Below are 24,768 nucleotides of genomic sequence, written 5' to 3'. Positions count from 1 at the left end.
GGGAGGGTGAGTAATTGCAAATGACTAAGTGTGTGAGTAAATAAGTGAGTGATTGAGCAAGCTAGTGCTCCAGTCAATAAGTGAAAGAAGGGGTAATACCACGTAAATTATGTGACCCACAGAATGAAAGCGACAGAGGTGTTTGTGGATGGTGTGCAAGTTCCTATTGGTCACTCAAACCTGTTATTTACATCTGCGGAATATCAATGAAAACAGATCACCAATCGAGTTTTCATGGAGTAATTAAAATCTAATATTTTTCCCTCCCTTAGGTCGGTCTTTCCATTAAGTCCCCTTTTCGTTATATCCTTCATTCTGCGGTTCTCCTTCTTGTTGATTTTCCTTAGAAATTTCTCCACGACTTCATAATTTCCTTTAAATGCCAACAAACATTCCTTTGTTACTAATTATCCAACAATCCTAAAGAATCAGCATGACAATTTAAAGGGAAATAAGCTTCTCTAGCTCATCCAACTTATCTATGGCCTCGTTGGGCTCTCGTTCTACTCTTATTACTGCAAGCTCCCAAATGACAAAACATATTTCCTGTAGATATTCGTTATCTTCTAATCTACGTGCAATAATGATTACACAATGAACTGTCACTATTTTAATTTCCCCTTTGATAGTATTGGCAAGCCCCAAATAATGAAATGCCCAACTCACTAAAATCTCTTTTTTGAACTCATCTGCTGTATTGCCCAATGAGGAGCTCCCTAACAAGATTTGCCACAATCAGCAGCTTTGTAAGAAGCAAGTCAGTCGGGCTTCTCATTTCCCATCTGCGTAGTGATTTTCCTTTTTGGGTTTGTTTTGCTATTTCACATATAATTGGGATATGTTTAGGCTATTTCTGGTAGCATGACTCAGACCACTCCTTCAGCTAACACATCTTTTTACACAGATCTGTTTCATGAGGCGGGTGGCCTGTGCATTTTCTTGGGGGGAAGCAGGAGGAACAAGCAGAGCTTGTTCCTCTTTTGTTGGACGTGCCAGAGACATTAGTCTGCACTCTGACCTCACCTCTGCAAGATAGCCGGCATGGGCGTAGGACATGGGGGACAAATCCCCCCACAATTATAAGTGGAGCGATATGATGGCATTTACCCCCCCCCCCCAGAATATGTCTGTGTTGTGCTGGGCATATGATGTATGACTAAGTGAAAGCGACGCCTAGTGTATGTGGGCTGAACCGATACAAAAGGAACCTGAGAAACTATCGAGGCTCTCAGTCTGAGTTTGTTAGAAGTGCTTTTATCCCAAGCATTAAAATACTGCAAGGAAATCCCTGGTATTACGGCATCATTTTACAAGTGGGGGTATACTTATTTTTTGCCACAAACTAGGGTTGTGCTCCCAAAAATCCTTTTCTTTGGCAAGTGACGTGGCTAGCACATTACTTTCATGAAAACCTGTTGCACCTTTGTATGCAATTGCAAATTTCCAGGCAAGCAAGGGGATTCTCAAAGCAGTGTACTAATATGCACACAATATTCACAAATGGAAGGCACATTATATCACCTGTGCCTTTTTGCACAAGCAAAGATTCACCACTCTTCTGTCAATTTCTTTTCAGGAGACAAAAGCTGTTGTAAAACTGCATTTCCATCCCTTTTAGATGGATGAAAGCCATTTTTACACTTTTGGAAAAGTAGACATAGGCTGATAAGAAACACTGCATGCAGTACTATATTCACTAAATACAGTCTTTTAACAGAGAGAAGTACTGTGAAATACCACTTGGCCTTAAGTCCTGTCTGTTCAGAGCTCCTCGTGGACTGTATCCTGCTTCATACGGTACTCTTCTGCCTTAACAAGGTTCAACCAAGTCACTGGCCTGGACCACTGTTCAACGTGTTAATGCATTTTTATTTTTATTTTATTTTGTTTAGAGCCTCTTATAGCCTACAATACACACATTTATATGTTTTACATTGTCTAAACCATGCAATCTACCCTTATGCCAAGTCCCAGGTTTGTAGTATGTTCGGAAGTATGCTGAACATTTCAAACAGACACAAACACATAATCAAACATTTCCTATTTATATAGAGAAAGTCAAGAAACAACCAGTGCATACACAACAGATGATGTGCCTTTTTAAAAATGTGATGGAGAAGAAGGTGCCCCCTGTGACCCCAAACATGTTTCCATCTCTCTCCCATGGTGTATTACAGTACTGAGGTCACCATTTATTTCCTTGATGCAAGCAATTTCTGTGATAACCCCAATCTGACACAAGTGTTAAAAATTATTTGTGGAGGATGGACATTGGTGGGTTTATATACGGTTAGAATTTGGGGAGGGCAGCAGATGACTACATGAGAAGTGGGAAGGTTAGGGTGGGTGGTAGAGCCTCTTTGTGCCATTCCGTGATTGTCTTCTTGGGGGGAATCCCATGGGATTTCAACAGGATTCCCTTGGAAATGTCGCAGTACATGCTAGAGAAAAATACATCACATGAACCACTGAGTGAAAGGGCTTAATAGGAGAGGGTCAGGGAGAATTTACAGGAGGAGGGAACCTAGAAACAAGGACGGGGATAATTGCAGTGGGAATGGGGAAGACATTTTAATTGTCAAGCATTTTCCTTTTCCCACTATAAATAAAAACTGTCATCTTTGTTTTTATCTATGCAAGTTATTTTCACAGTAATCTCACAGAAAATCTTTTCAATAAAACCGGAAAGACCCCAAGAAACTCAGGGCAACAGGGCCATATCTCATCACTGGTGGTTTATGGACATTTCATTGTGAGGGGGATATGAGACTCAGCAGTATGCCCAGCCTACTGGACATGGCCATGGTCTTATGGTCTATTTAGCACAATGAGCAATGGCCATGACCGAAGGCCAGTGTCTGCCAGTCTATTTGACTAATTTTTGCAAGACCATAGCAGAGGATGATGTAAGCAACAACACTATTAATTCAGAATACCTGTCTCCTGCTGTTCAACTCATGATCACAAACTTGAGATCATACGAGGGCTAAACGATTACATCAAAAATGACTTAATGAGGAACATGTACGGTGGGACACTGAGTCAAGATTGTTATTGCTTCTCACATCCACCTGATTTCAAGATTTTTGTTGTGATACATTTGTTCATCTTAATTTGTTCTTAACTAAAGTATGTTCATGGAATATATATTACAGTGTATAGGGGTGCTGATCCCTCCCCCTCTTCTAAGTACAGATAACATGATAGGCAGATCAGTGGTTCTATTATTGTAGAAATCAAGGTTATAGTGCCTTTTATTAATGGTAAAAAGTGCACATGGTGCTGCAATATCTGGGTTAAAATGACCCAGGAATGGAAGGGTGCTTTAAATATCACACATATATCATGAATATGTAAAAATATATTATGATAAAGAGTGAGAAATGCTTAAATACATGATTAATGGTGCACAGTGGCAGACTGAGAGATATTTCAAAATGGATGCTCAAACACAAAATGGTGGCTAAGTGTCAAGGACAGGGGTGGAGAACCCTGACTCACACTGATACAGTAGAAAGTCTTCGGCAGCATCTTCCTGTGAGATATGAAAATCTGGGAGGTTGATATGGAACTTGGCAGGAAAAGCAGACAAGATTGATGATGGAATCAGATAAAGGCAATGGAAATGACCAATTTGAATAGAACAGCTGCATTAGTTGGCACCATTTAAGTAAGAATACTCATTTCCTCATGGCAGGACCTCGAAAAGTAGATAAGAGATTGACAGTGATGTGAGTAAATTTGTTATTGGCAAAATATGAAGAATGTTGTAATTATGTTCAGCCGGGTTTAAAATATCCTATCAGTCTATGCGTAAGACAATAAGTGTGAATGCCATGCATGCTAATGTGGGCTTGGGGTGCTCCAGAAGTCACCCTATCACAGACATGAGACTTTTCTTCCTCTGGATAAGAGAACCTATCAGAAGCATACTTTAACCAAGTAGTCATTTGCATGAGGGTGTGCATCATCCAAATAAGACTATATAATCAGTTTGAAGGCAACATGTGGCTGTGTGCTTTTCCAGAAGTGTCTTGTAAATTGTAATAAAGACTGCTGTGGAAACCACCCGGGTGCCTGTTCTTTTGCTCCTGTCCTTTCCTCAAGATGAATTCACAGATGCCAGAAAGCTTTTTGGGAAGAGATCCCCTTGTTCAACAGGGTAGCCAGATAAAGCAGAAGGGAACCGAGGGTACGTTGTTCCATCTTGCTTTTCTGTGGGGCTCTCATCACTTCCTGCCCCTCCATTTTCAGCAGAATAAAGCACACTGCCTACGTTTTTTAAGAAGGAGAGTGTAATTTGTCACAGTGACAAGAATTTAATTCCTTACAGCCGGCTTGATTATGTCTACAAGCTACTGGCCTTTTATATTTACAAGGAAGGGGTCTTCCATGATTCATTTTGGATTTACATTAAGACAAGATGAACTTGTTGGTTCTCTATTGGAAGTGCAACCTATTTCAAAGTCCTCCAGTTGCGTGGAGAAGATAGAGTGGTTTCAAGGCAGAGACATGATCTGTCCTCTAAACAGCCCCACGGAACATTTGGGGTGACTGCAGTTGGCACTCCACCATCTGCACCGATTCTCAGGGTCCTCACTAGGGGTGACGGACTCTTTCACGTGTCAGCTAAGTTCCTTGGGCTAGACATTAAGATAAAACTGACTCAACTTGTGCCGGATGCTCCTGAATTTGGACTTACAGCAGCATAGAATTCAAAGCATATGAATGTCTTTGTTCTTTGGCAGGGGTGTTGCTAGGTCTCAGAAATATGTGGGGCTACGCTAATGTCAGGTCCATCGGGACTCTGGAAAGTTAGCCTTTTGGTTGTAGCCCAAATCCAGGGCTATAACCAAACTACTGGGGCTATAGCCCCCATTCCCCACCGGGCAACACCTCTGTGTATTTGAACTATCCTTGAGCGCATGTCAACCTCATTCAAAGCCTCCAAACTCTTTAGGACCTGGGGCACTGCTTTTGGCAGACACTCTTGGAACTGCTGCTTGCTTCATTGAACCAGTTCACTAGTGCTAGCAGAATGCATCACTGATCCAGCTCGAATAAGAAGCTAACAGCTGCAAAGGTCTTTGAACAGCTGAATCTTTGAAACAGTATTTCGAACTGCTAAGATCTTTGCATCAAACCACCCTGTTTTTCCGATTGACTCAGCCTAGTGGTACTATTGTCTTGAACTGGCTCAGCCATCAAACCTAACCACTTCGACTCTTCAAACCACACAGTTCTGATGCCACATTGAGCAGCACAGAGTTTCCTATCAGACTGGCCTTGACAATGACTCACTGCCTGGATAACATCGTCTTGCTTCATCTCGGTTCGACCCACAAGCACAGTGCTGAGAAACTCAATTCAACGCTGTCGAACCACCAGAGAAGAAGGTACCTTTTAGAGTCAACGTTTGGAATGATAGTAAATGCTAAGTCCCCCTTTTTGCACTTTCTCCTCGAAGACATTTTTGTAATGTGTGCTCATTAACTCTGCTACAGTATCCAGAGTGCTTTCATATCCACGTTATGCCTTTTCTGTGTTTTGTTCCGCAGGCATGATTAGCGTTTTTCATAGTCAGTTATTTCGATATTAGTGTGTTTAGTTATAGTAAGTATGTTTTATATAAAACCCTGATTGGGTATTGCTATATTTTAGATTATAATTTTATATTAAAATTATAATTGTTCTTTTATAATGTGCTTAATACCAGCAAGTGGTTTCTAAGCGCGGGGTCGGGATTTGTACTTGTGCTGCGCTACGTTGTCGTGCTTCCAAGACAAACGCGTTGCCCCTATCCTTCCTTCCCTATTATTATTGAACAAATGTTGTCTGGCTTGCTGCTGTCATCACATTAAGGGTGAGGGTTGAGTAGGCAGTTTAGCCACTACTAACCACATACTCCTGCAGAGCAGTAGCCATTCCCTCATAGTTTGACACCATTTGTAGCTGAATTTTGGTAAGCGACACCTTTTCACCTTTACATGCGCAAATTCCCTTCCAGGATCTTGCTCTCGGGGATTGGCCCTTGTTTATAAGTGCGGATGCAATTACAGCCGTAATTTGCAACATTCATTAGATTGTCAATGAAAGAAACACCTGTTTGTTTAACATGCTTTCATTGATCGGTTGATGTACGTTTCAATACATTTATTTTTTTGTATTCAGTGATTCTGGCATCCCTGACAAATAACATGCATTAATGACTAACAATCTCTAAAGCCAGCATTTATAACACAGAGGCCCTCATTACGACCCTGGCGGATTTTTTCCGCCATCGGCGGACTTTTCCGCCATGGCGCAAAGTCCCTTTACGCCATGGCGGATGGCGGACTTACCGCCCCATTCCGAGGTCGGCGGGGCGGTAAGTCCCCATTGACCCATTTACCCTTCCCCATTCCCATTTCGGCCCCATAGGGCTCAATGGGAGTGGGGAAGGTGTTAATTACGCCACCATACACTACGGTGGCGTAATTAACACCGAGGTCCCATAGCGCCATGGATTTTTACGCCCGCAAAAAGCGGGCGGAAAAGTGACCATGGCGCTCTGGGAACTCGTAGTTGGCGGTAAGGGGTCGGCGCAGCTAACGCTGGCGTAAACCCCTTACCGCCAGGGTCGTAATGAGGGCCAGAGACATCTGTAATTTCATGGCATTGAAATGACGTTTAAAAATAGCTACGAAGTTACTTTTACAAAACAAGTACACATCTTATACATTCTTCATGATTATTACTTTTGTCATTTGATGATCCGGCCCTAAATGAACCACTCTTGTTCCATGGCGATTGGTGGTAACACAAGCTTTTGTCCCCCGCATTCTTTGCGGTTGGCATTTCTCCTCACACTACACCTGACTCTGATAGCAGAGATTCTGATGCCACACTGCAAGCACCCCTGGGCTGGACTGGCCTACAGGGAACTCTTTTGTTTGTTTATCTATTTTAGTATTAGAATAAAGTTGTTATTTTTTTTTTAACTCACCCTTTTGTCATTTTGTGTTGATATGCGCCCTGATGCCTGTGGGCTTTGGCGGGTGACAAATAAAATAAATACAAAATACATTTATTTGCAAATGTTCTTATGGGAAAGGGATTGGGCTTGCACGCACTGTGTGATATGGGCCCACTTTGAAGAACATTTCTAGTGCCTATTTTGATTCCCAGTCAGGGGTGGACTGGCCTATAGGGAACTCTGGAGATTTCCTGGTGGGCCTCTGCACCCTGGGCCTCTTTTATGTGGTATTTCCAAATTTTCTCATAGGAAAAGCATTGGGCTTGCTGAAAATGTGTCATATGGGGCCACTTTGAACTTTATTTCCAGGGCCTCTTTTGGTCCCCAGTAATTATTTCCAGGCCTCTTTTAGTTCCCAGTCCAGTCCTGTTCCCAGTCCACCACTCTGCTCACCCTTACTTTTGTTTACAACTTCGTGGTCCCTAATCACGAGAATACCCTGCCATGCAAGGCTGTAGCAAGTGGAATAACCCTACCACTGCCTCAAAGGGGGTCAGTACGAGTGGGGAGAGCCCGCAAGGAATGGTATTATTGCCTTCATTATATTTTTATACCTAATCTTCAACACGTGTGGGGACATGGCCAATGACATCACCTGAGCACTTTAAAAAATAATAAGAACAAGTGTTGGTGTGGTTCATCTGCGTGTGCTGTGCCGGCACTCACTACTCAAGGCAGATTACTCCATGTTCACACGGGATTCTTTGGGAATCACCATGCACCCGCTATTTACTTGCAGGTCGAACAAATTCTGGTAGCTGCAGTTTTCGCTTGAGAACAGAAAGCCTTATGAATTGGGTCTGACATGTCACCAATGCTTGAGAGCGGTTGCTATGACCACCCATACCACGTGTCACCTGCATAGATTGTAGACGTTTGTTGATGCTCCTTTTATGCCTGTTATCTGTCCTGTTGTCAACAGACAGCGATACATGCAGTATGGGTCTTCTTTTTCTGCTTCTGGATTTTCGTAGTCGAATCCTGCCAACATAACAGCATCATCTAGAAGCGACATGGAATGGGTTTGCTGCGTCCTTTCTCACAGAAGCATGAAATTCCAACTACAAATTTAGTACTAGTACTATTAGCCCTTCCAAGCATGGGTTCTACACCTGTAAAGACAAGGTCCACATTTCAGAGGGTAATACTGGCTCATGGGTAGTGGGCACTGTCATTTGTTATTTTTAATTTGTTAAGCATGTTCTTACACTACCTCAGTTTATGTACTTATTTATGTATTGTTAATGTTGAGAGCTCACTATCATTTCTTCAGACCTCCTGGTATTCTACATGTCTTACCTTTTCCGATAAACCGTTGGCGAAGCACAAACACAGCTAACTCATACTTACTGAAGTTATGGGCAATTTTATGATCTAGAAGAATTTTCTGGCTTGAAAGGGAGTCAAAAGGGTTGTCAATAGAAGTTGTTCTCCCTGGCACACTGAACTGGTCCAAGATCCTTAGGGTATCGACCTTTTTTGGGCCCAGCTTGCTCACAGCCCAAATGGATTTATTGATCTAAAATACAATATAAGAATGTGTGTCACAGGTGCCAATGAAACACAGTATTTCAACTCTATTATTTTAGTATTTTAATTAACATTTTTCCATAGCACAAACATGGCTAATTAGAGCATCAGAACACTTCAGTACACATATAGATTATAGTAGAGAGTGACAAAAAACAGCAATTAAAAAGAAAATACAATGGGCCTGATTCATGGAACGTTTTCCTATGGGATTGCGCCATTATAAAACACTTCCATGAATCAGGCCCAATGTGTCCATCCTAAAATCATCCTGTCCCCTTCATTTCAGTTAACACAATCTAGATACGAACATGAATGTAAACTATCAAAATGTCAAAGAAGAAACGGCTCATCAAGACACATAATTACAATACTGCTGAACTAAAAAAAAAAAAAAAACCTGAGCCCAACACCAGGCTTTTATTTTCTTACTGAATCTAAGTTATCAGTCGGATATCTTTTGGAAGGGAGTTCCAAAGCTTAACGGGCAGCCCTGAGAACGAGCTTTTTCTTAGTGGACACGTGTTTAAAGCTTAGAACCTCGAGTTGCAAACACTCCTGATTCCCATCTGTATACCATATGCGTACAGCTGGCTGGCCCAAAGAAACAGATGGGCTTAATTTAAGGCCATACAAATCTGCTGCTGATATCACCAGTGATATTCGTATACAGTGCTGAAGAGCTTTGCCCTGTGGTACATCTACCTTTGCCAGGTCCTTCAAAAACCCAATTTATTTTCAATTGTTAGTAACTAAACTCGAATATACATATTAAAAAAAAAAGATGTCTGTGATTCGATGTGTATTATTAAGGTGGGTGGGGGGATGCTACAAGTGCCAGTAAATTCACTGGGCTCTTACACACACATGGACACAACAATCTATAATATTTGAATAAAAAGGATCAGAAAAGCATAGCACTACACATATAAAACACAAAACATGAAAACTCTTGCAACACCTTCAATCTCTTCTCACCTGGCACCCAACATTGCACTCTCCTCTCTCAAAATGAGTCCCAATCTTACATCTTCCTAATTTACAATCGCGAACACGCTTTTTTTTGGGTAACATGGAGATGCAGCTCTTTGTGCTAGTAAACTAAACATGTGCATCCAGTGTCAGCAGTGTGACAACGTCAGTGATCTGACTTTTTCGTGAAGGGATAATAGGCTCCTCTCTCACTCTGGGGTGTAAAGCCTAAAAGGGCAGTAGCGAGAGCCAATCCTCACCCAGAGGAGGCTAGTGGCAGTTAAGAACACCCAAAATCATGTCCCCTTCCACATGTCACCTCCACAAATATGGGCAGTACCAGCTTGCTTCACCCCATACCTCTGGAAGAAAGAACTGGCCACGTTTTCACTTTCTCTTCTAGAGTCACTGAGGATGCAGCACCAGTGCAGAGAGGCCCCCACAGCACTACAACCAATCAGTGCCCCACACAGCCTGCATACAGCCACCTGAGCTAGAAAAGGACCAGAGATCATACGCCACATTGCCGAGAGCCACAAACTGCTCCCCAGTGCTGGCACGTCCAGCATCCAAACCGCTGTAGAGGCCCTAGACCATCAAGGACTCACAATGGATCAACAAACTCTCAATAATATGTACTTACCTTGGGGGAAGCTGCACCCAGGCCCCTAATATGAGGTTCGACGAGGTTGGAAAATTTGCAGTGCAGGCTTCCATTGTTGCTTCACAGTGCCCACTTGAGGAGAAAATGAACCAATGGAAGAAGGGGGGGGATAAGAAGGCAACATGAATCAGGAATGTTTGGGTTGTTCAGATGAGGCCAGGTGAGAAGGTTGAAGACCAAGAGACCAGCAGGGAGAAGGACTGATGACAGGAGTGTGAAGGGGAATTAATGAAAATGCATGTCAGAGAAAGTGTTACTGTGCAGTGAGTGTATGTGCTAGGTGGATGAGTGAAAGAGAGTGTAGAGAGTGAGTGGAAAGTGTGACAGTGAAAGAGGGGTGGCTGTCTATAAGGGGGGGTTGGAGTGTTATTAGTAATGTGGAGAAAGGAGCAGTAGTATTATTATTATTATTATTATTATTATTATTATTATTATTATTATTATTATTATTATTATTATTATTATTATTATTATTATTATTATTATTATTATTATATTTAATGAGCACCGACCTAGCTTTCAGAAGCAATGGAGCACTTCACTTAGGTATACAAAAGTACAGATATACAACAGAGCACTTTAGTTCAGAACAGATGCATAATGGAGTGCTTATCAGAGGTCAACACAGACAAGATATACAGTGGTGGTAGGATCCAGAGGGGCAGAGATGAGGGGTAAAACTACACAGGCTGGTGGGGAGAAGAGGGTTGGATGGCGTTTAGCAAGTCAGGTGGCAGGGGAGTGATGTGATGGCCTAGGTGTTGACAAGGAGAGACTCCTTTAAGAGGTGGGTCATGAATTATTTTCTGAATTGTAGGAGCGTTGGGGAGAGGTTGATGCTGATGGGGAGGAGGTTCCATAGTCTTGGGGCGTAGGCAGAGATGGTTTGTGTTCTGGTCCTTTCCTTTTTGCAGTAGCAGATTTCAAGTCTGCATGTCTCCTGGCTTCTGGTGGTGCATTGTTGGCCTTAGATGCTGAGTTTTTCTTCGAGGTAGATGGATGACTTGAGGACAACTGCCTTATAGATGATGTAGCAAGACTTACAGGTGATTTTTTCATGAAGTGGGAGCCATGTGAAGGTTGATGAGAGCCAGGGGGTGATGTGGTCTTATCTATGTAGACCCTTGATGAGGCATGCAGCAGTGTGTTTGCCACTTCTCAGAGGTACAAGGGAGGACAACAGGAGGCCTTTGAGGAGGGCATTGCCCCCATCCAGGTGGGATAGGATCAGTGTTTGAACAGTGGATCGGAATCTGTCCGCAGGAGGGAGAGCTGATACCAAGCTGTTTGAGTTTTCTTAGCTATGTGTGTCTTGAAGAAGAGGATGTGTAACCCAAGGGACTAGTTGCAGGAAGTGCGCTTGGGTGTGAAGTCCTCAGGGTTCATGGTTGACAGCCTGGTCTTTATGTCTGGGTTTTTGGTGTTGTTGGTGAGGAGTAGGAAGTCGGTCTTGGAGGGGTTGAGCTTCAAGTATGCACTGGACATCCAAGACTGGATCAGTGAGAGGCAGGTTTTGAGTGTGCGGATGTCCTTGATGGAGTCAATCTTGAGGTATAGCTTTGTGTCATCTGTTTACTGGTGGATGCTGTGTGTGGTTATGAGAGCTCCCAGTGGTTCCATGCACAAAATGAAGATCACTAGGGAGAGGATGAAACCCTGTGTGACTCCACATGTGACGGGTAGCACTGTTCATCTAGAAAAGTGCATCTGAACAAACTGCTGGTGGTTGTTGAGGTAGGAGTTGAAGCAGCATAAGATAAGGTCGCTAATCCCCATGCACTGTTGTAGGGTGACGAGAGAGGCTGCTGATCTACTGTGTTGAAAGCAGCCAAGAGTTCAAGTAGAACTTGGAGGCAGGGGTGGCCGTTGTTAAGGATGTTAAGGGTGTTGTCAGCCACCTGTATGGTTGTTGTATCCATGCTTCATCTGGGTATGAACGTGGATTGCTAGGTTTAGAGGAGATTGCTGGTGATAATGTGTTGCTGCAGTTGTGTGGCTACAGCTTTCTCGATGATCTTACCTAGGAAGGGAAGATGGATGATGAATGATAGTTACCTCGGTTGTTGGGATCCAGAGTGGGTTTCTTTAGAAGAGGGAGGATTTGTCCTGTCTTTATGGTTGATGGTAAGATGCCTTGCGTTAGGGAGCAGATGATGACCTCCATGTATGGAAGGAGAGCTTCCGCGGCAAAGGTTTTGAGAATGGATGCTCCGAGGATTTTGGAGGTCATCACGAGCTGGGCCGAGTGGTAATAATGTAGCTGTAATGGTTTACCACCAGCTTTTTGATAGTGGTAAAATTCTCCCCTTTCTGCCCATTTGTAGCACCATTACCACAGTGCTAATACTGCTGCCAGTAATAGCGCTGCTACTGCCCCATAGATTCCTATGGACTCTACAAAAAATGGGGCGTAACAGCCTTACCAAAACCTGGCAGTATCATGGCTCACTTAACTCTGGGATACCACCTAAACTGTGATGAGGCCCATTGTTTGTATACAATGTGGCTTTGAAGGTGGCCAGGGTTTCTACTAGGCCCTCTGTTGAGAGTGTCTTGAATGCTGTCCAGGTGTGGAGATTTAACGAGGAGGGACGTGAGGTGGGTCTTTGGATGCAGAGCTGGTGTCTATGTGCTGGGAAATCTTTCTGATTCTTTCACGAAGAAGGTGTTGATGGATTTTTTTATGTAGTGTGCTATGGCAGGGTTGGGTAGCGGACTGACACATCGCTTGACCGCTTTGAAGAGGCCTCTGCTTTTGTTGTCAGCTACTGCTATGGTGTTCTGATAGTAGGAGGTCTTGGCTGTTTTAATTAGTTGTCTGCAGGTTGCTCGAGGTTCCTCGAAGATCGCTAGGTCGGATGCGGTCAAGGAGCAGTGCCAGGTTTTCTCTTGTTTCCTGATGACTCTTTTGTTGAGGTTGCATTCTTGTGTGTACCAGGGTACTGACGGTTTTGGTTTGCACTGTGAATTGTTTCAGAGGCATGTGTCAGTCAATGTAGTCAGAGAGGCTGGCGTTGAGTGCTTCCAGTAGATAGGCGTTGTGCAATTGGGGGTGTTCGGTCCTTGTGAGGAGGTTGGCAAGGTCTTCTGTAAGGGCTTCCACCAGGAAGTTCTTGAAGGTCCTGAAGGTTTGTCTGATGGGTTTCTGCTGGGAGACCTTGACTGGGCTGGTGTGCAGTATGTTGAAAGGCACAGTGTGGAGGAGGGATTTGTTTTGCGGAGGAGGGAGTTATAACAATGGAGCATCGATGTGAGTAATAGAAGGCATGAAAGACAGAGGAGTGGCAGAGAAGGAAGTTGGAGAAGAGTTGGATGCATAAAATGTAGAGACAGGGAGAGTAACATCGTGTCATTAGAGAAAGGAGGCTGTGTTGTGTAGAGTGTCTGTAGACACATTTCCTATCGATTTTTGACACAACACTCATCAATATTGTAGGGCTTGGTTAGAAAGTACTAGGGGGAGATTTGATGGAAAAGGCAATTGCCTTTAGGTTCCACTATAGAGCCATCCAGAACCTAGACAGTAGGAGGTCAGTGGTCTATATCTACTAACCCTGGGACTCTATATGCCTGAACCAAGAAGTTTATACAGACGAGAGAGTGAGACAGCTCTTGTGCTATACCAAAAGAATCAGTATAAACGCTTGGACCTTATATATGAGTGGAGTGTTCTTTGAGCCATCTGTGACAACAGGAAGAAGAATTGGAAGCAAGTGGGTTCTAACTGGTGTGTTTGTTGAGTGTTAAGACCCCATTTTGAACGCATTAGGGCTTCAAGTGTTCTCAGTGAACAACAAGTGTTTGGTGCGTTCAGTGTCTTAATTAAATCACTAACACATTGTTTTAACGTGTTATAGAAACAAATTAAATCTAAATGGACCACAACAATAATGCCCGCTATTACAAGGATGGATTTCTTATGATATATCTTATGAGTAAACATGAAATAACTGCCATATAGATTAATGAAGGTGGTGAATATTAGCTGATGTGCATTGACCTGCTCATATCCTACCATAATTCAAATTGTTATCAAGGTTTCCAAAAGCATTAATGGGTGACTCTAGAACATAGCCTTAGGAGGTCTCTGAAATTTTGTTCAACTATTTTGTCAAAAGACATTATTAAAAGGTACGATTTGCAGTGGTTGGATTGGTCACAAAATAAGTACTCAGTCACATTGTATTCTGCTGAGGTTGCAGAACGTTTATTGAACAGTCCCAAATATGTCCCAACTCAAGCCATATTCATAACTGTGACAAAAGAATGGGCGGTATATTTACTTGTTTATTTAGAAGGTTTTATATCACACTACTCATCCTGTTCTTTTACTTTGGAATGCAAGGGGAAAAGAGATGGAATAGAGGGCAAAGGATAAGAGGGCATGAATAGAGCATTATGTATTAAATTGTGCTCGAAAACAAGGAACCTTAGATTACAGCATGATATGGGGCGGACTCTTATCTGTATTCTTCACTAAGTCACATGTAGCATACTCAGGTCAGTCAAAGGCCTTTTTGAAAGAGTTCTGTCTTCAGATGTTTTCTGACTCACAGGTGATGTTGTTCTCACGTTAGGTATGAGTCTATTCCATTATCTTGCACTCAGTGCTCCCAGTGATTGTACTCTATGCTTAAGTTGTTTGAAGTGCCACCATTGGACCTGGTTCAAGTGCAATTACCTTATCAATAAACCCTAAACAAACCTTCTCTCGACCCTTCAATCCCAGGGAACTACAGACCCATCACAACGGTCCCTTTCCTGCTAAAGATTTTGGACAAGGCAGCTTACCTTCAGGTTCAAAATTGTATTGATGATAACCACCTTCTTGGACTACTTCAGCCGGGCTTTCGCCCTTGTCATGGTACTGAGACGGCACTACTTGACCTAAAAAAATCAAATAAATGACCTAAGATACATAGGCAAACTGGCACTCCTCCTGCTCCTAGACCTCTCTGCGGCCTTTGATTTGGTAGAACATAAAACACTATGCCACCATCTCTCCGCCTCAACCCACTTCTCCCCTAAAGCATGTGATTGGATAACCTCCTTCCTTCACAAGAGAGTAATGAAGGTCTTTTCGGACTCCGCTAATGCCACACTCAGTCGGATCAAATGTGGGGTCCCACAGGGCTCTTGCATAGCCCCTACATTATATGACCTCTTCACGAGACCTCTGTTCAGGATACTTGACTCACTCGGCATCTCATATACCAACTATGCAAATGACACCCAGGTACTCATCCCTCTCTCTGGTGACTATCCTACTGATATGAACACCCTGAACTTTATTTACTCCACCATTCAATCCTGGATGGCAGACAATTGGCTCTGTCTAAATAGTGAAAAAACAAACTTTTACTGGTCAAATCTCCCTCCACTTTGGGCAAACTTGACAAAAAGTATCACTCCTTCACTATTGACAACATCCCTATCACAGTCTCTCAAACGATCAAGACACTGGGTGTGTACCTCAAACCCAGCCTTACCATGGACAGGCAGGTGAACGCCATCGCCTCCTCTGCAGCATACCACTCCAAACTGATCAATGCCGTTAGACCTTTCTTATCCCAACAGAACTGCATCACCATAGCTAGAGCCATCATCGGATCCAGATTGGACTATTGTAATGCCCTCTTCATCAGAACCTCTTAAAAAAACATGGGCAAACTCCAGATTGCCCAAAATAATGCCTTAAGGGCCGTAACAGGCATCTCATGTAGGGAGCACATCTCTGGGATCAGGAGGCAGGTACACTGGCTTCCCATCAAGGAAAGGCTTTCTTCAAAACCCTGGCCCTAACACATAAATGTCTTCATGATCAGGCACCTTTGTATCTAGCACAAAGGATCACCAAACAAACAGCGTACCTCGAGGTCGGCCTCTGCCAACCGCATCACGCGCAGAGTGTGTGCAGGAGGCACTAGCTTCCCAACAATGGCAGCAACCTTGTGGAACAACCTCCCAGCACAGATCAGATCCATCAACTCTCACGCAGCCTTCCGTGAGGCCCTAAAAACTGGCTCTTTATCTAAAGAGCGTATCCCCATGAACTCTATACTGCATACATTACTATTTATAAGAATACTATCTGTACTGCATATGTTGCTATGTGTAAGAATCCTGTGAACAACTGCAACGTAACAAATTGTGAACAACTGTAACCTAACAAACCGTATGTAAGCATTCTTTCTTGGGCCGCTTATTGTAACCCTCAAGCAAGCCTCCTTAAGTTTCCTTAAAGCGCCTTGATGCTTATGGTATGTAGTGCGCTCTACAAATCCAAAATAAAATAGAAAATAAAATAAAAAAATATGGTACATATTTTCTTAGGGTATCTTTGCAGAGAGAGAGTTTTTATTTTCTGTTTTCATCCACACACAATCAGTGGAGGGTTTTAAGGGGTGCTTTTTAATTTTATAGTTTGATAAAGTTTTATATATAAACTTTTCACACTTCAAAGAAAACAAATATGTAAACAGATATATATTTTGCATGTTACTTACACTTTACGGTACAGTCATTACCTAAGATAAAAATGATATATATATATATATATATATATATATATATATATATATATATATATATATATATATAGTACACTTCAATGGAGAGAATCAGAATATACAATATTCTAAATATTGAAAACATTTACAAAATGACATACAAAAGTAACAGCAGCAATGATTTGAGACATCTGAAATCAATTCCAGATCCTATGCCAGAATTCCAGATTTTTCACACAGGCTTAAACATGAAGAAACTGTTTAAAAGACACATTTCTTGAACCATCCAAAAAAGCACTTTCTTAAAACCAAAGATACAAGGTTTTGATTCCATTCTTATTAGAACATAATCTACGTGTTTGCAGATGACATTACACATTGGTTCTATATGATATGATATAATATGGCATTTATAATGCGCGTATACACAAGGGTCAAGCCCATCCATTCACATTGTGATGTTCCGAACAGTGAATCACACCACGTTTGTAGTCATTCCTAGCCAGCAACATGAGTAAGTACATGATTGTGTTACATACAAAGGTCCTGAAGTTGATTTAATACTAGCAAGGGAGGATGCACTTGAAGAAGGGGACATCCTCTTTGTTGATGTGTCATTGACGATTGATCAGGAGACTGGCCAGAAACACACAGGCACAGCATTTGTGCGCATTACGGAAGTGGAATATCAGGTTGTAGTGCAAAACATGTTACCAACACACTATTCATTGCAAGCAGCAGAACTGATTGCATTAATTGAGGCATTAGAAGCATCTCAAGGAAGCTTAGTGACCATATACTCTGACCCCCCGTGTGTGACCCCCACTGTACATTCAGGATTGTCCAGATGGAAAAGGAGAGAATTTAGAAGGTCAGAAAGCATGCCTGTACAGCATGCAGCCATGTTGGAGAATTTAAGGTATGTGTGATCCCGCCCAACATTGGTGGTGATGGTTAAATGCAATGGACACACCCAAAATACAAACCCCATCGCACTAGGTAATGATGCAGCAGAGAAGACCGCCAAAGAAGCAGCGTATTTGTGGTAACCAGATGTTGCTGCATATCCTGAGGTTGCAACCGCAGCACCTCTCACACAAATAATTGAGCTCCAAGGTCAGGTGCACCAGGAAGAGAAGGAGCTGTGGGTTAAAGAGGGTTGTTCACTGTCATCGACTGATTTGATATGGAGACATGTGACAGGTAATGAAGCAATGACACAGGAATTGCTTACGGTTGACTTGAGCAACTGCATTACCAAGTGCTTTTTCCAAAACAGTACATTGGAGCAATATTCAGGAGGACTGTTTTTTCCCCAATCTGCAAGAGTATATCAATGGATTTGTGACTTTATAGCACTGGAGGACTTTCAGGACATTGCGCTGCACATTGCCCTGTCCACCTGGACCCTTCCGGGAACTCCACAGTAATTATGTGGACATGCTTAACAGGTGCAGTCTTTACTGTTAGCTTATTGTTGTAGTCTGTCAGTTTTCCCATTGGATTGAGGCTGGCACTTGCGCACAAACAGATGCCAAATCAGCAGCTACATTGCTTGCCTGATAGGATTTTCCTCGCTGGGGATATGTGATATCCTGAAGTTTGATAATGGAACTCACATTGTTAACACATTTTTTTAAAGAAATGACATCCCTATCAGGGATACAACATAAACTGTGCTAAATCTACCACCCTCAAGCCAGCAAACTTGTTGAAAATCTGAATGGACTGTTGAAAGCAAATCTATCAAAATATGTACTATATTAGGGAGCAACGGGTTGCACTGTCTCTCACTAGGTTTGCTTATCCTGAGAACGCAGCCAAGTAAAGATCCCTAGTTGCCCCCGAATTAATAGTGATGGAGAGAAGGATGAATACACATGTCACACCTACAAGCACAGCATCCAATGCTCACAGGACAGCAGGAGTATTGGGGGAGGGGTTTCCGGGGTATTTGAGGGAACTAACAAAAAGTATAAAGATTTTGTCTCAACAGATTGACCCTAGAAGAGAAGACACAGATGAGACGTCATCAGCAGATCCAGTGAATTTACCACCACCACCTAAACTGTATCCTAGGGACTAAGTTTTGTGAGGAAATGCATACATTGATGCAATGGGCAGCATTTTCAAGGAACATTTACAGTGATCTTTACTACCCCATTTGCGGTACACATGAAGGAGTTGTGTTACTGGGTCCACTTGTCTGATGTTTGGATATAAACCAGTAAAACTCCACCTTCTAGGGAGAAGAAAGCCGTTGCTGAATAATATTAACATATTCTACCCCTTTGCAGGTTCAACATACAAGTCTTGTGTAATATATGTGTTATGTTGCATATGTTGTTTTATTTTTGGAGTATCAATTTTGTTTTTGTGTGGTTATTGTATATGGTTGGGGCATATATTTTATTTATTTTTTTAGTATTTATTTATATAGAACAAGCAAACCCAGAGTATCTAGGTGCTTATGCTTAAGAGATTGGTTACAGTGCTTATGATAGATGGTAAGTGACAGTAGTTACAGGTATTAGTTACATTCAAGTGCAACAGGGTACAGCTACATCAAAGTCAATCATGTAGGTAAATTTGGGAGCCCTACCCTATGTTGCAGGGCGGCTACTACACCAGGATGAAAATGTCAATTCAGTAGGTACATTTGGGGAGCCATATCCCATGTTGCAGGGTGGCTACTACACCAGGATGCCAAGTCAATCAGGTAGGTACATATGGGGAGCCATTCCCCATGTTGCAGGGTGACTACTACACCAGGATGCACAAGTCAATCAGATAGGTACATTTGGGGAGCCATACCCAATGTTGCAGGGTGGCTACTACACCAGGATGCAAAGGTTAATCAGGTAGGTACGTTTGGAGATCCATACCCCATGTTGCAGGGTGGCTACTACACCAGGAGGCCATAGTCATTCAGGTAGGTACATTTGGGGTGCCATGCCCCATGTTGCAGGGTGGCTTTTACACCAGGATGCCAAAGACAAGCAGATAGGTACATTTGGGGAGCCACACCCCATGTTGCAGAGTGGCTACTACCTAGGATGTAGAATGGCAACTCGGCACAGGGAAAACAGATGGATGCAGAGTACGCTCACATAGGCACATAGATATAACTAGAAATGCAGCTGGATTAAAGAATGACAGCGTTAATCATGGATATATGTGCCAAAGACCCGATCAGACAGGGGACAGGGAGCACACAGGGGCCTTAGAAAGTGGGCCTTGGAAGAAGGGGGCTGGCTAAAGCTTGCCGGTCCCCGGTTGGCCACCTTGATGCTGCTACTAACCAATCAGCAGCAAGATGCAGGTAACAAGGCCCTAGGAGGCAGCCTCCACCCTGCGGAAATGGTGGTGGCCATATTTGAATTAGCGGCGAGGACAGTGCACTAAAGGCGTGCAGGGCACAGATTAAAGCAACATTGCCTGCACACGTGTCCACAGGAAGGATCTTCGTGGAAAAGTAAAAGCCATAAACACAAGGGAATTAAACCGTGAGAAACAGATGAAAGAGAGAAGAAAATGATCTTCATTTTTCTTATTTAAGGGGGGGTATGGGAATGACACAGATGTACCTTTGGGGATGACACAAAACAGGAGAGAAACAGAGGCAAAGACAGAATATAATAATTTAAAGAGTTTGATACTGGATTCTGTGGTGGATGTGCACCACACAGAGACAGACAACATGAGGTATAATCACATGTGTGAAGTGGGGAGGGAGAGGTCAGACGAGAGATGCTATGTATGCTCTTTGATACCTCATGTGATGGGTGCACCCAAGCTGTTTATACCTCAATAAATGCTGCCTCTTATAGTCCAATGTTTAGTACACCTGGCGCCTGTGCAGAGTGCAATTTGTCAGGTGCACACAGTTCAAGCTGTAATAATGGACAGAGATGATGACGAGTGTGTGAAGAAGAAAGAACAAGCCTGTTGCATAATAAGATAATTGCTCAAAATGGAAGGAGCACTGTTTTCCAATGATAGATGGGTGTCAGGAGTAGTGCACTGTGCAGAAGGGGGCTTACTGTTTTTCTTGCAGGATGTAGTGGCCACCAGAACTGTGGCAGGACATGTGGAAATGATGTGCCAAAATTGACATGGATCAAGTTAAGCGAGACGCCAGCAAAAATACAGAGGCCAGTGGAGTATTCCTTTTGCTTTCGAGGGAATTACACTATGCCTGTACAAACTAACATTTGTTGTAATAAGACACTTTTTATCCCTCATCTGACCAAAGCCACAGCAGCGTTTTTAAATGTCTATTGGATGTGTGGACAATATGCATAACTACACCCACCTTCATGGAGGGGATGTTCACTGGCCACATTGCACTCAAAGGTTCCGGTAGTTACTGATGCCCATCTAACTGTCATTAATGTTCTGCCCCCAGCAACATGTTAGCCCCATCCAAAAAGCATGTCCATCTGTCACCAAAGCTTTGTTGACAGAGCATATCTGATTATTTGTCCAAGAACTCATCTGACAAACTGAATGTAATCCCAGATCATTTTGAACAGGCTATAAGGCTGCCACCACCACCACAACCTTCTCCATCTCTACCACTACCACCCTACACCACTGCAACTCTGGATGAAGTCACAATACACACAGTTGTGCACAGTGCCCCTCCACCAGCCAGGCAGGTGGCATGGCTGTCACTGAAGCTGCCATTGCCATGCCACAGCCAGCACTGCTTGTGGCTCACACTGATCACCTCACAGAGCTCACTCGCAATTGTCAGGGTTCAATCACACCCTCATCACTCTCACGTGCAGTGCAGCCACTGGTCCATAGTGCCAAGGCCCATGTTATTATCACTGATGAGGATGAGTGGAAGGAGGAGGAGCATGACATGTCCTATCCCTCACCATGCTTTAACCCAGATCCACCACACAGCCCACCGCCTCTTCCCTTTACCAACATGTCGGTAGTAAGTGCAAGGCTGGATGACATAGAGAGGCAGCAAGCATCCATAGAGGCACTTGCAGGCCAGCAGCTACAATACATTTAAGCAATGCATGACTTCCTCCAAGGGTGCTACCATAGGATGTCCTGGAAACTCGCCCATGCCACCACTACCATGACCACAATGGGAGAGAGTGCAGGAGCACATAGTGTCATCCTCAGCCTCCGCAGAGTCACTGAACCAAGCCATCTAGCTCACCCTGCAGTTCATCTGGGCCCAGGAGTCAGAGCCCTCCACTTCTGTGACCCACATAGAGGGCTCCCTACCCAGAACCCCAAGGCGCCACTCACAGCTCCACCTAACTGCCAAGGAGCAGGAGAAGGCCCCCATGGCCAAGAGGGGCAGAAAGTAACTGTTGGACATTTCAAGGGTGTATTGAGAAGGGATCTGGGGATGGTTGTTGGGGAAGGTTGTTGGGGAGGTGTTTTGAGAGGGATGTTGGGGTTTGCAATTGGGGAGAGTTGTTGGGGAGGGTTTTTTGAGCGGGTTATTGGGGAGGGGTTTCTGCACATGGATATTTAGGGAGGAAGAAGGTGTCATGCGTTAGGTTGATTCACGTGTCGGCATAAAACTTCTATTTGAAACAATGCTAGGACATTCTGTATTGTGAGCAAGTGTTTCATGTATCAAGTGTCAATTTACAAAGGTGCAAGGCAAGTGTAATACGATGGGGCTCAGAAAAAATAGTCAATGAGTTCCAGGCGAGGAAAGCATCCCTCCCTGGCCTCTACCCGCTCAGTGAGTGCTAGCACAGCACCCACATGCACATAGTCATCCTCATCAGGGGGTGGTGTGTCATCATCTGGGGGCAGGGGAATGTTCCGCCTGATGAAGATGTTGTAAAACATTGCACAGGTGAGGACAATCTGATCCACCTCATTAGACCTGTATATGAGGGCCCCTCCAGAGTGGTGCAGACAGTGAAAGTAAGCCTTACACAGGTCAAATGTGCACTCGACCCACACCCTAATCCAGACATGTCCTAGTTGTATGCTACCTCCTGTGGCATCTGGGGATTCCTCAGTGGAGTCATAAGTCACAGAAGCTTGGTGTATACAGAGACGCCTGCAAGGGCAACAGACATAGGTGTCAATCACAGTGACATGTGGTTGCATTGACTGTAACAACATGTTGATAGACAGTCTGTGCATGCATTCCACATGTTTGGCCACAGAACATGAATGGAGACAACTAATTGGGGGGGGGTGATGGGGTTTGTCTGTCATGGCACATCTTGCATGACATGCTGGGTGGTTTGGTCTTGTGTATTGCTCCCATACATTTGCCCTGATGGGTGTTTGGGGTACATGTGCAGGTTGTCTGATACGATTCCATGATGGATTGACATATGTGCTTAGCTGAGTAATTTCCAGTGTCATGTGCATCAGTTGTACTGTTTCACCCAACACCTTAGGTGGCCCAAGGGTTGTCTGGAGGGGCCCAGGCTATTCAATGACGCTGTGATTTGTATGTGCAACTGCTATCCATGATTATCATTCTACTCTATCCTTTTACATTAAATTGACAGTCACATTTGCCCTTGGTTATGTTTCCTTCTGTCATCTGCATCCATTTTCCCTGATTCTGGGGGCACGCCCTGGACAACTGTGAACTCCTGTGGGGGGCCAGCCCTCCAGTTTGCCAACCACAGCTTTGCCATGCGTGATGCTGCATTGTGGTTCCAGAAGTCCAATTTATGTATTTATTTATTTATTTATTTATTTATTTATATTTATATAGTGCGCAGACAGCCCAAGGGCATTGTGGCGCTGTTACTTGCAGGAACTTAGTTACAGGGGGTACAGGATTGGTAGCAGTCGTTGGCACATTATGATTGTTACAAACAGATTAGTCATTACAGCTCAAGCATCTTTGGTTATTTCATTACAGGCAGTTTATTGCCAAACATGGTGCTGCCGGAGACCTTATGTGAAGATGATGGTTTTCATAACTTTCCGCAAGGCAATGAGGGAGGGCTCTCCTCGGATTGTGGTTGTGGGCAGCTGGATTGTTTGGAATATTTTAATTGCCCATTTCATGCAGCATCATAAATCATGTCCCGGTCCTGTGGGGTGCGGTCTGTCATGTGTGGCATTTGTGGGCAGATCCTGCACATACAGGTCCTTGACAGTTAATGCACTCTTCATGTCTGGTAACCCCCCCTCTAAAATTGCAAGTCAAAAATATATCATTTTGCCGGTAGTACCAGTGCTGCAAATACCATCATTGGTAATACAGCTGCCAACAATACAGTTGGCGGGGAGACTCTACTACCAGCAATGGCATTACCAGCAACAAGGTGTGCCACGACTCATGATTCGGCGGTCAGGTGAACGTGGCAGTAATTCTGGTTACCGCCACTTTTACTGTGTACTGCCTGACTCGTAATGACCCCAATTTATGTACTGTGCTGCAGATAATTTGGACGTCCTTGATGGAACACCTGATGTAAAGAAAACCATTCATACAACACTAATGAATTATTATGAATAATGTCATGACGAAGATCAATCAGAGTCCATAACATTGTACAATGAAATCCAGCTAAATCTTTCACTGCATACTATTCTCACCAAGTGGGCAAACATTTTGCTTTGCATTTTTTAAGAGATCCGATATTAACAGAAGATCTATGTATTTCAAATCCTTTCACAAGTAGACTTGGCATTGTTTCTGTACAAAACAGAACGCACAGCCAATTCTACTACTTTGAAATTAAGCACAGAATCTGCAAGAAGGGCTGATGGGGTTGCAATGTTTACAGACTCCCAAAATAAAATTCGGAAAATACGTTCTTTGTTCCAGCTTGGGCTTGTTTCAATGCAAAATTGCAAGTAATGTAAAGCAGATAACTTGCATTTATGCTCAACCAATCATACCAGCTACTCAACAGATGTTTCAATTTAGTTGACTTTTTTAACATATCTGGAACATAACATTCAACAAATATATTTGTGGAGCATGTTAAGAATGTGTTGTGGCATTAGATTTGGGACTCTACTGCCTAGTTCATCAACTAAGCATTTCTCAACAGTGTCTTTCTGAGTATGTCTTCTGGCCCCATACACTGAACATCTATATGGCAATAGTTCAT

At 43.3% G+C, this 24,768-nt stretch overlaps 1 protein-coding gene across 1 annotated transcript in view; it reads right to left on the bottom strand.

Annotated features, from left to right (window-relative positions):
- LOC138579912 (formin-I-like) overlaps positions 1 to 24,768 on the bottom strand; it is a 1,210,893-nt gene that overhangs the window by 585,120 nt on the left and 601,005 nt on the right. Inside the window, exon 8 of the mRNA XM_069650137.1 lies at positions 8,366 to 8,534. Coding sequence (XP_069506238.1) covers positions 8,366 to 8,534 — 169 coding nt within the window. The remainder of the gene's footprint in view (positions 1 to 8,365; positions 8,535 to 24,768) is intronic.

Source organism: Ambystoma mexicanum, chromosome 3p, assembly GCF_040938575.1.
Source record: "Ambystoma mexicanum isolate Mex_15411 chromosome 3p, UKY_AmexF1_1, whole genome shotgun sequence".
Taxonomy (NCBI): Eukaryota; Metazoa; Chordata; class Amphibia; order Caudata; family Ambystomatidae; genus Ambystoma; species Ambystoma mexicanum.
This window is presented reverse-complemented; position numbering and strand designations above follow the sequence as displayed.